General features: G+C 62.3%; 1 protein-coding gene across 2 annotated transcripts; it reads right to left on the reverse strand.

The window, feature by feature from the left end:
• Nucleotides 1-981: 981 nt before the first annotated feature.
• COL9A2 (collagen type IX alpha 2 chain) lies at nt 982-11,263 on the reverse strand. 2 transcript variants are annotated; one of them, XM_072355556.1, is made up of 33 exons: nt 11,259-11,263; nt 10,514-10,608; nt 8,944-9,018; nt 8,372-8,407; nt 8,217-8,279; nt 8,006-8,059; nt 7,891-7,926; nt 7,756-7,779; nt 7,586-7,639; nt 7,386-7,439; nt 7,229-7,276; nt 6,916-6,972; nt 6,608-6,661; nt 6,261-6,314; nt 5,611-5,664; nt 5,444-5,497; nt 5,317-5,370; nt 5,148-5,201; nt 4,940-4,993; nt 4,812-4,865; nt 4,667-4,711; nt 4,510-4,563; nt 4,180-4,233; nt 4,058-4,111; nt 3,856-3,927; nt 3,568-3,603; nt 3,223-3,267; nt 3,051-3,083; nt 2,788-2,934; nt 2,323-2,377; nt 2,046-2,234; nt 1,853-1,930; nt 982-1,590 (listed from the first exon to the last, which is right to left on the reverse strand). In XM_072355556.1, the coding sequence occupies exons 2-33, from the start codon at nt 10,580-10,582 to the stop codon at nt 1,385-1,387; spliced, it is 2,070 nt and encodes a 689-aa protein (XP_072211657.1). In that variant the 5' UTR covers nt 10,583-10,608; nt 11,259-11,263; the 3' UTR covers nt 982-1,384. The 2 variants fall into 2 exon arrangements, with proteins under 2 accessions (XP_072211657.1, XP_072211658.1); XM_072355557.1 differs by lacking the exon at nt 11,259-11,263 and adding an exon at nt 11,170-11,177.
• Nucleotides 11,264-11,332: the final 69 nt, after the last annotated feature.

The raw sequence follows: 11,332 nt of genomic DNA on the forward strand, positions 1-11,332 counted from the left end.
TGGCTGACCAGAGGCTGCAGGGTGAAGCTGGAGCCTGTATGAGGATGAGTTCAATGCAGGTGGCACCCAGCAGAGTAGGGGAGGCCCTGGGAAGGGCTGTGTGTCCCCGGGCTCCATCCTTTACCTCCATCCTTTACCTCCATCCTTTACCTCCATCCTTTACCTCCATCCTTCTCCTCGTTTCCTGCCAGCGTGAAGTAATTAAGTTCATAAGGCATCAGACAATCAGCCAGCAGCCCACAAGACGTTGTGTTTAATCATGTGCTAATGGCATGTTCTTGGCAATAATTACAAGATAACAGTGTTTGCAGGCTGTAATCAGAACAATTCTAGTAATTAAATCAGCCTTTTGTCAGCACGTTCCTTCCCCCCTCCGCAGTGCGATGCTGCGGGACCCCAGAAGGGGGGGTGCTGTGCTCAGTGACCACGAGGCCAGCAGTGCCCGGCTGGGTGGGATGTGGGGCTGGGTTGGCTGCTGGCCCCAAACCCCATTGAGCCACCCCAGGAACGGATCTGCCTTCCTTTGGGGGGAGTGGGAAAAGGCACACGGAGAATCAGGGGTGTGAAACTCGGGCAGGAGCAGGTGGGGAAGAAAAGAGCAAGAGATCGGGCAGCTGCTTCCTCGGTGCTGTAATTAAAACATAATCTTCTTAATCTCCCCAGGGCTGGCCTTGCCAGCTCATGAGGCCGCAGAGCTGGGAGCTCAGCTATGGGCCAGAGCTGGTGGGGCCGATGTTCCCCATCCTGTTGCTTCTGTGCACACGCAGCTGCAGGACAGCACGGAGCCTGCAGCAAATCAATGCCTGCAGATGCTCCGAGCACAGCGAGCAGCACCTCCCAGCTGCACCACCTCCATCTTGCAGCAATGGGGCACTCATGGGCAGCAACAGGAGTCTGCCCTCTAATTAATGTGGATCCATCCTGCTTCTGGGTCTGGTGGTGGGAGAGAGGAGGAACCTCAAAGAAACGGACTCACAGGTTCTGTTGGGTAACGATCCATCTCAGCTTTATTGTCTGTGCTGGTTTTGTTTGTAAATTGCTGCTGATGTTCGAGGTGTGGTTCGTAAAAACAAATCCTATTCGACAAAGATTTACATCTCTGTGAGCGCCCGGCAGCCAACAAAGCGCCGGCACGTCTCCAATAGTCCAACCACCATTTCGTTGTCATTAAAAAGAAACCCAATGAAATTAGGAGCAGGAAATCAGCCCCAAAAGGACCGACCGCCGCCAGAGGGTTTGGATCAGAGCCGCTTTATTTCTGTGGGATGGGCACAGGGAGGGATGGAGGTCCCTCTGTTCCTCCCCACGCCGCTGTGCCGTGGGTCCCTCCTGTGGCTGGTGGAGGTGCCTTCCCGTGGGTTTGCAGTGCTTGCTGGTGCTGTGCTCAGTACAAAGGTCCTTTAACAGCGCCCGGCTCTGTCAGCCGTGCTGAGGCGTAGGCAGAAGCCCCCAGGCAGGCAGCTGGCTCACAGAAACCCGGCAGCCCTGCAGGGCCTGGGGACCCCGGGCGCCCAGCATCCCCTGGGACTCCAGGTGGGCCCCGCTCCCCATCTTTGCCATCCAATGCGTGGCCAGGGATGCCGGGGAGACCTGCAGAGGATGTGAGCATTCAGCACTGGGGATGCTCTGCTCTGACTGCTGGGGAGGTGGGGGATGCACCAGCAGTGCAAGAATGGCAACATGGGGTGGGAAGAGGTGCAGGATGAAACTGGTCAGGTTGGCCAGCATAGAGCAGAAGTGTCATCCATTGCTTGGAAAGGGGCATGACGGCCATCAAGGGCAGCACAATGGATGGGATTGAAGCACATGGATGAGGAAGGGGTGCAATGGTCAGCACACACTGAGGGCTTACCTGGGATCCCTGGTGGACCCGGCATCCCCGGGTGCCCACGGCCGGCGTCTCCCCGCTCACCCTTCTCCCCACGCTTCCCTGCAGGGAATGAAATGAGGAGGGACGGGCTCACGAGGAGCCTCCAGAGGAGCCTTTGCTTTTTGCCCCACAAGAAGGATGCCCAACAGCCCACCGAGCCCCACGTGCTGCCCACCTTTGGGTCCGATGTTGCCAATCTGCCCAGCAGCACCCAGGAGGCCAGGAACGCCTCGAGGTCCCATGGGTCCATGGGGGCCTTGCTCTCCAGGTGGCCCCGGAGGCCCTGGGGGTCCGGGGGGGCCCATGGCACCAACCCCACCCAGGGCAGCTCTCTTGGCACTGACAGCCACCTCCGCCAGCTGCTCTGTAGGGTAAAGAGGGGCCAGTGTGGGATGGGATGGGGCAGCACAGCCAGCAGGGTCCCACACACTGGGTGCAGGTCACCCCCTCACCTTGCATCATCTTCAGCACCACGTCAATGATGTGCTGGTCTCCAGCATCCCGTCCCTGCAGGCAACAAGAGGAGGGATCACACCTTCCTCCCCTGCTCTGCACCAGAGGGGCTGCTCCTGGCTCAGTCCCAGCCCAGAGCACATCCCGTGCCATTCCTCACCCTTCTTTTCTCTTTATCCCAGGTTTAGGTGCTCGGGTCAGTTTGCAACCTCCACACCACAGCAGCTTTTTGCAGCCCCATTTTGCAACCCTAACATCAGGCTTGTGTGGAAAAATCCCATTCCCCAGCAGGTTGCAGGGACGCACTTTTGAGCTCAACCTGCTGCTCTACTCAGCAAGAATAAGAGCTGCTCCCTTCCACGCCATTGGAGTCCCACATCCAGCTCAACACCCCCTTGTCAGCTAAGGAGCAAGGTGCAATGCATGTGGATCACCCCACAGATGGATGCCATGTTGGTACTCACTGCAACACCGCGCTGCCCCGGCATCCCCGGCACACCACGCTCCCCCAGCAGCCCCCGTGGGCCGGGGGGACCTGGGTAGCCCCTCACACCAGGTAAGCCTGCATCCCCTGAGGGCCCGGGGAAGCCAAGCTCGCCCTGGATGCCTTGCTGTAGGGAAAGGAGAGAGGTGTCGGAGGTGAGCTCACATAGGGGGTCCCAGGTGGGGGTCCCGCAGAGCAGCAGTGGGGTTTGGGGACACACGGTGCCAGCACCCCATCACTCACCTGTCCCTTTGGTCCTGGCTCTCCCGATTCACCCTGGGGATGGAAGATATGAGGAAAGTGATGGGGAAGCAGAACAAATGTAGCAGTGCTGCGGGGGGAGGCAGCTGTGCCCCTCCTCAGGTGGTGGGGTGCAATGCAGCCCCAGGAGCACAGCCCTGCTGCAGGGTCCTACCTTCTCACCCTTCACCCCCGCAAGGCCGTGGACACCGGGGTCTCCCTAAAGGAAAGAGGACAGGAGCAGTGAGATTGCTGCCTGCATCCCGCTGCCTTCCAGCTGCTGCTCCTCTGTGCAACAACTCAGGGGTGCTGGAGCAGGGGGGGGCCCATAGGGCTGGCACGTTGCATCTGCTGTCCCCTGGTCCCCCATCAGGTCCTTGCAGTGCATGGGGACAAAGGCATCCTGCAGCTTCAACCCCAGCCTGGGTGCTGAAGGGTATTAAGGCAGTGGGTGTCAGCCCCCCCAGCGTGGGTGCTGAACACAGGGGTCAGCCCTTGCCCAGCATGCAGGGATACTCACAATGCTGCCTTTGGGACCGGTCTTTCCTGGGGAGCCCTGGAGAAAGGGAAGGAAGGGGTCAGCCAGCCACGGGCACATCTGATGTGCACCAAAACCTCAGCTCACAGCTCCCCATGGACCCCTGCCCCGACCCCCTCTGCACCGCAGGGGACACTTCTATCCATCCATCTGTCCCACCCCCCACAGCAGCCACACAGATCTCCTGCTGCATTGCCAACGTGTCTGCAGGGATATGCCAGAACCTCAGGGGAAGTGGCTGCTCCCTCTGCCTCCCGCAGCAGTTCTCACCTTGTCTCCTTTGACTCCTGGCAAGCCTTGGGGTCCTGGGATCCCTGGGGGACCCTGTTCACCTTTGGGCCCCTGGAAATCAAAGCAGTGAATGGGAAGAGCCCATAGGAACACCCTCTGTCCCCAGCGTGATCCCCAAAGCATTGAGAGAGAGCAGCTCCTGCCCCTTCCTTGGGAACAGAGGGTCTCCCCACACACTCACCACTCTGCCCTGCTCGCCGGGGGCTCCCACAGGGCCACGCTCCCCCCGGTCACCCTGGGGAGGAAGAGCAGTCAGGGGCAATGCTCGGCACAGCCGCAGCCCCCCCTGCGCCCCCCACTCACCTTCGGCCCAGGGACACCCTGCGGTCCCTGCTCACCCCGGGGGCCGGGCTCACCCTAGGGGGGAAAACATCCCCAGCTGTGTTAATGGTGCTGGGTAGGGAGCTGCCTCCTGGTGGCTGCGTCCCCCCTGCAGCCCTTCATCCTTTCTGGGGATGCTGCAGAGGGGCACGTGGCCGGGGTGGCACCCAGGGAGGGGTGGATGCTGGCTGCAGAGCGCAGGCATGGGGAGGTTCAAGCATCAGAAAGGTGATGCTGCAGACTGAGCTGCATCTCATGGGTGATGGAGGAGTTTGGGGCAGCAAAATGGGGGGCATGGGGTGCTGTACTCACCATTAGCCCCGGGGCTCCGGTGATGCCTTGCTGCCCCCGAGCTCCCACCTCACCCTGTGAATGGAGACACAGGCACTCAGGGACAGGTCCCCAGTGCCCCACAGGGATGTGGTGTGGATGAAGGGGTTGGGGTGGCTGCTCAGCAGCCCATACTCACCTTGTCTCCTGGACCACCTTTGCTTCCTGGCTGGCCCGGCAAGCCCTGCAGGAACAGAGCTGGGTCAGACCTCATGCATGGTGCAAGACGCAGCCCCCTGCCCTGGGGTCTCATCTGCAATGGGGCTCCTTGCCCTCATACTCACAGCTTGCCCACGGTGCCCCGGGGGCCCTGGGCGGCCAGACTGTCCTGCAGAGCCCTGCAGGGAAAAAGCGCAGGTCAGAAGAACAGAGAGAGGCACAGGAAGGAGAACACCGCATGTCGGCTCCTCACCTTCACACCCGGGATGCCTGGCGTGCCATCCTTGCCATCAATGCCAGGCAGACCCTGAGGAAGGAGAACGGTGGTCAGGGCTGACAGCTCCGAGGGGTGAGGAAAGGAGGGGAAGGAGCCCCCAGCCCCACAGCCAGGAGCTGTGCACGCTGCTCTGAGCGGGGGCTGAGGCTGCTCCCCATGCAGGGCTCATGCAGGACATACTCACATTCTCCCCTTTGGGGCCGATATCTCCCTGGGGGCCCCTGATGCCACGGCCACCCTGCAGTGGGAGGGAAAAAAAGGCTTCATTCAGTGCTCCCAGCGCATGGGATGGAGCACGGGGAGGGCAGCAGCACCCAGGCAGCCGCTGGGATAAGGGGCTGTGTGTCACCTACCAGCTCCCCCTTCTCGCCTGGATCCCCCGGAGGTCCCTTTGGGCCTTCCCTGCCCTGCAGGAGAGAAGCACAGCACTGAGCAGGGGCACACGGGGACACCCACCTGGGGCAGCCTGGGGACACTCACCGGCCGCCCAGCCGCACCGATGGTCCCCACCATCCCCTTGTAGCCAGCAGGACCCTGCAGAGAGAGACGGGGAGGAGAAGGTGATTCCTCCTATCCCAGCCCCACCGGAGGGACCCCACCTGGGGGTGCCCACCCAGTGAGCACTGCCGTGTCCCACCAGCACTTACTGTCTCTCCTTTGGGTCCCGCCATCCCTGGGTACCCCCGCTGGCCCTGAGGACCCTGAGGAAGGAAGCGAAGCCGCTGAGCTTGGGGACAGACCTGGCAGTGCTCGTTGTGGGGGGGGATTGCCCACAATTAGAGCAAAAGCTGACACTGCAAATCAGCCACTTTTGCCATCTCAAGGCTTCTAGCTCCTGAGCCCAGCAGGCTCCTTTTCCAGCTGTCGGTTCAATAACAGCAACAGCCCCAAACGGGCACTGCTTCCCCCACGGAGCAGTTCTGCCCCTTCCTGCACCGAAGGGCTCAGCCCGGTAATTGCTCTGCAGCTTCAAAGCACTCGGGGAGCTCACACAGCTTAATCCCCACAGCCCAGCAGTGAGCCGGGCCCCGCAGCCCCATCCGTGACACCGGGGGCTCAGCAGGGACCGGGGGCTTAGTCGGGTCAATGAGTCAGAGGTGCCACAGCCCAAATCCCCCCCGGGCTGTGCTTTGTGACCCCCAAACAGTGGCATAGAGAAGGAGATGGAGGAGATGATGGTGTTGTCCCGGTCCCAGTGAGCAGGGACACATAATGGCATCGTGCCCCCCCACATTGGTGGCCATGCGCACCCCCAGCATTCAGGGAGAAGAGCAGCAAAGAGACATAAATACGTTACTGGAGGGCCTGGGACACCTTGCTCTCCGGAGACACCGACGTCACCCTTGGGGCCCTGGGGAACAGAGAGGTGAGCACCAGGGATGGGAATGGGGGTGGGATGGAGATGGGAAGAGGGATGGTGACAGCAACAGGAATAGCAATGGGGATAGGAACAGCGATGGTGATAGGAACAGCAATAGGGATGGGGCCACATTCCTGGGAGAGCACAGAGCTCCATCCTCCACAGGAATATCAGCCCCCGACCCTTTTCCTCCTCCCAGCCCTTTCCCTCCAACCGACCTCTTCCCTGCCTTCCCCCTTTCCCTCCCCAGTGCCCCAACCCTCAGCAGGGCTGACCCCACTCACCTGCTTGCCCTGCTGGCCGGGCTCCCCCAGGGCACCGGGCCGACCTCTGTGTCCCTAAAGGTGAGAAGGAAGAGGTGAGAACCCGCAGCACAGCATCACTGTGCCACATCCCTCAGTGCCAGCTGGCAGAGGTGCACGGGGGGCTCAGCACCCCATAGCCAGCCCCACATGCGTGCATCCCCCCAATGCTGGGCAGCAATCTGGAGCTGCCTGCAACTCCAGACCAGGGGAGATCCCTTCTCCCATCTCCTCCAGCAACACAAGGGGCAGAACCACAGAATGTTGGGGGGGCGGAAGGGATTCCTCACCTTCAATCCCTGCAGTCCTTGGGGGCCTTTGGGACCTGGTGGGCAGTTGGTTGGGCACTGGTGGGGAAGAACAAGTGTGGAATGAGTTGGGGAAGGATGCGGGTGCACAGAAAAGCCGTGCCCACCGCATGAAGGACAAGCTCACGTGCGCAGCATCCAAGCTGGGCTACATGGGAACCTACCACCGTGTTTTGGGATCCTGCTCCCCCAGCCCCATTTACCAAATGACAGTGGTTATTTGAGGCCGGTGCAGCACTGGCTCTGCCAGCTGTCCCTAAAGCCTGATGGGGGTAAAAGGAATGGCAGCTCTCACCAAGAAATCTGCGCTTCCCTCCACTCCTTGGATGTGTCCTGGGGGTCCCTGTAGAGAAGGAGCCCATCAGCATCCCCAGTGCTGATACGTACACAGGGTGTAACTGCAGCTCTTGTGCCAGCAGAGAGGTTGGAGCTCCCCCTGGGCAGATACTCACGGGTTTCCCTGGGGGACCTGGGGGGCCCCGTGGGCCATCGGGTCCAGGATCACCCTAGGAGAGAACAACACCAAGGAGGGGGGGATTTAGGAGCTGCCAAAGCTGGTGTGGAGAGGGGTGATGAGGCACAGGGTCACACTGGGAATGGCGGCATGGGAGGCAGACCCTGGGGCTGGGGGCTCTCCCTCCTGCCCCCTCACCTTGGGTCCTGGCACTCCAATCTCCCCGGGCAGTCCGACCTGGCCTGGCAGACCCTTACAGAGAGGAGAGACATCGAGTGAGGGAGAGGGGCTGAGCCGAGCCCCCCATTGGGGGGTGCACAGATCCGAGCTGAGGCAGCGTGCCTCAGACCCACAAGCCCAGCACTTACAGGTGGTCCTGGCAGCGAGGGGCCCTGCAGCGAGGAGAGAGACACAATGAGCCCCCAGGCTGCAGCCCCCCAAACCTCCCAGCATCACTGCTGTCAGCAGGGCGATGCCGTGCCACCACCAAGGCAGATACTCACCGGGAGCCCCGGCGGCCCCGGCAGTCCAGGCTGACCCTGGGGGACAGAAGGGACAGTCAGGGGTGAAACACAGCAGGAGGGGTGGGGGGGGGGGGTTGGCCATCCCCACACTCACCTTCAGTCCTGCCCCCCCCACGGGCCCCGGCTCCCCTTTGGCTCCTGTAAGACCCTGCAAGAGGAGAGAGCAGGGGGTCGGTGTGCACCGTGCCCATCTCCTCCAGCCCCGAGTGCTTCTTCAGCCATGGAATTATCACTGCTTCCATCAGGAGGGGCTGAGGGGGGGCTCCTCTTTGTGCCTAAGGCTCGCCACAAAGGCTGGTACTCACGTCTAAGCCTGGCTTCCCTGGGGGCCCATCTGGACCCGGGGCTCCAGGCTCCCCTTTGGCACCCTTTAAAAGAGAAGAGTTGAGTAGGGGGGAATTAAAAGGAGCTCCTCCCAAAGAGGGGAGACATCAGGGAGCACAGAGGGACACATACTCACCGGGGAGCCGGGGGCTCCGGGAGAGCCTTTGTCACCCTGTGGGGAGGGAGGAAGGTTACAAATGGGGACTGTCACCCTGTGGGTGCTCAGGTTGAGGAGAGAGAGCTTTGGTGCCGCTGTAGGATGGGGTATAAATGGCACCAGGGTAACACTGGGGGCTGGAGAGGAGCCTGGGGCACAGCAGGCAGGCAGGGCACTCAGCTGGATTGCTGTTCAGGCTCTGTCCCCACTCAGCACAACCCTTGGCCACGTCAGTGCTCTGCGGGCACCCAATGGGGGTCCTGCTGCCCCCCAGCATCCATCCCTGCAGCACGGAGCATCCCGCACCACCTGAGCACCACGCACTGCTGCTCTGCCCCCAGCAAGTCCTACAGGCCCCTCATCCCAAGACGTTCTGGGGGGTCCCCAACCCGCGCCCACCGCTGCTACGTGCAAAGCCTGGTTCGCTCCGCAGGGGGGGGCTCTCCCCTCCCCGGAGCAGCGCAGGGCAGGAACCACGCGGCATCGCACCTCGGCCCCACACAATGTCCCCTTTGTGCTGCCCCATCCCCTCCCCGCCGCCGCGCACTCACATCGATGCCATCCGCTCCCGGCACTCCTGGTGGACCTGGGGGTCCTCGTGGGCCGGGCTCTCCTGGTGGCCCCCGCTATGGGGAGAGAGGGAGGGGATGGGGGTCAGGAGGGAGCAGCCGGACCCCAGGAGATGCTGGAGGTCAGGGGATATTGCAGGGAACACAGCTCTGCAGCGCTGGGACAGAGTGAGCACCCCAAGAGAGCATCCCCTGGTGCCCCCCCAGCAAAGGTATGAATGGAGAAACACAGCAATTCGGGACACTGCCCCCCACCAGGGGCACAAACACCCCCAGCCCGTTGATGCCAAGGGGAATCCAGCCCCAATTGGGAGCAGGGGCTCAGTGGGGTGAGGGCAGCATTTGTAGGGCGCCCCCCCCCAAAACTGTTTAGGGTGCAGTGGCATTTCTAGAAGCACAGCCAAGATTGCATTGCCCCATTTCTAGGTGGGCCGTGCTGGCACGCAGCCGGGCCGCATGCAGGACTGCGGTGTAGTGCTGCTGCTAAACACAAAAGCAGCATTCAGGAGCTGCCGGGGGAGCCCCAGCTCTGCAGCTCTGCCTGACCCTCCTCCAGCTCCGAGTGCTGCAAAGAAATCTCTGTTATCGGAACGGGGCGTTGCAGGGAAGAGGTGCTGCCCGCAGAGCTGTGCCGTTCCTGGCAGGGGGAGCTGCCCGACGTGGGGCTGGCAGCCACAGCCCGGCTGCCTTCAAGGCTTCTTCGTTTCCCAAAGCAATGTGTGAGGATGGGAGGTTCGGTGGGTGGTTCAGCTCAGCTTCACCCCACAGGCTGGGATCAAACGTGTGTCCCCCCATGTCTCACAAACGGCACCTTTTTGCACGGCCCCGTAAGACGTTACCAACAAGTTCCATCTGGTTGCAAATGTTCCTTTATTCCAAAGGCTCCCACATCCCCCCCCCACCAGGGCAGCCCCGGGGGGCTCTACTGGCAGACCTGGTGGGCCCCCCACCCATGGGGGCACTCCGCATTGATTCCCTTCTGTGCCACAAATCTGATGTGGGTCCCCATGGGGCAGTCAGAGCCTTCTCTGCTCAGCACAACGCAGCCAAGGGCTTCTCATCCCTTCTCTCCTATTCATGCTCTGGGTACATTTGGCCCCCAACCCCCCGATCTCAGACAGCCCCCATGGAAAGGCTGAGCCCCCACAGCCCAGCGGAGCATCCCAACAAAGCAAAGCAAATCTTCCTTTTCCCAGATGATGGGAAGCAAAGAGGAGGCTGCAGGGAAGGGGAGAGTGGAGAAATCCCCCCCTTCTGCCCCAATGGGAAGATGGAGAGGTCGGATAACAAATCCCAGAGTCAGAAATGTCATCCCAAAATCTGAGCCCTGAAGTTTGGAGCCCCAAAGTCAGAGCTGGGACCCCCAAATTCTGAGCCCCGTTGCTCAGCCCCATCCCTGTCCCCATCCCACGGAGTTTGGGGTGCAGAGGTGGGAGCGGGGCTGGGGGTCCAGGGGAGGCGGGGAGCAGCCGGCTGGCAGCTTCCAGGGGCAGATCAGCACCGGCGGGCAACGGGACCCCCCTCAACCCCCCCCATCCCCCGCAGCACTCACGAGCTGGGCCAGGCAGAGGCAGGCGGCGTGCAGGAGCAGCAGGCAGAGCGTGGGGCCGCGGTGGGTCATGGCCGGGAGCGGGGCTGAGTGCCGGACTGCGGAGGGACCGGCAGGAGGAGGAGGAGGAGGGAGAGGAGGAGGAGGAAGGGGCTGATTAATATGGAGCAGCGGGGGACGAGGGCAGGCGCTTTCCCCCCCCCCTGCAGGTGAGCGTGCTGCTATTCTGGGGCCGGCTGTCAGCGGGGAGGTGGCACAAAGGGACTTTGTTGGGGCGAGGGGCTGCGGGATGAGGACGGGGGGGGGGGGGGATCGGACTCTGTTCTGCACTGCGAGGTCTGCGCTGGGTCAGCCCCCAGCATGGAGCAGGAGGGGTGGGGGGCACCGGGAGGGTGTTGGGGTTCGGGACCCCGCCGTGTCCCGCCCCATCCCGGTGGATCCCGGCCGCATCTCCTCCTCCTCACGGCTCAGTCCGCAGCGAGAGCCAATGGAGCTGATTCATTACTGGGGGGGGGGGTCGGGGGGGGTCTGGGGAGATCGGGGTCCTCCTCACCCGCGCCCCTCCGTACACACCCAACCAGCCGCCCCCAGACCCATTACGATGAGCCCCCCACGCTCTCCCCCATCACCCCCAGCCCTCCTCATAACTCAGAACCCACCAGCAGCCCCCAGGAACCCACCGCCCCCCCATGGCTGCATCCCCCCCCTCACGACGCTCCCCGCGCACCACGTGACCGCCCATTCATACCTCCCCCGCCGCCTCCCCGCCTCGCTCCCATTGGCTACCGCGGATCTGACGCACCTCAGCGAATCAACGCCGGC

This window comes from Excalfactoria chinensis, chromosome 22, assembly GCF_039878825.1.
Source record: "Excalfactoria chinensis isolate bCotChi1 chromosome 22, bCotChi1.hap2, whole genome shotgun sequence".
NCBI classification, from domain to species: domain Eukaryota; kingdom Metazoa; phylum Chordata; class Aves; order Galliformes; family Phasianidae; genus Excalfactoria; species Excalfactoria chinensis.

Coding starts and splice junctions, on each gene's coding strand:
- COL9A2 (XM_072355556.1), bottom strand. CDS start 10,582: ATGACCCACCGCGGCCCCACGCTCTGCCTGCTGCTCCTGCACGCCGCC. Junction 6,973..7,228: donor AGGGAAGCGCAGATTTCTTG/GTGAGAGCTGCC, acceptor CTTCCCCACCAG/TGCCCAACCAACTGCCCACC. Junction 4,112..4,179: donor AGGGTGTCCCTGGGCCGAAG/GTGAGTGGGGGG, acceptor CTTCCTCCCCAG/GGTGACCGGGGGGAGCGTGG.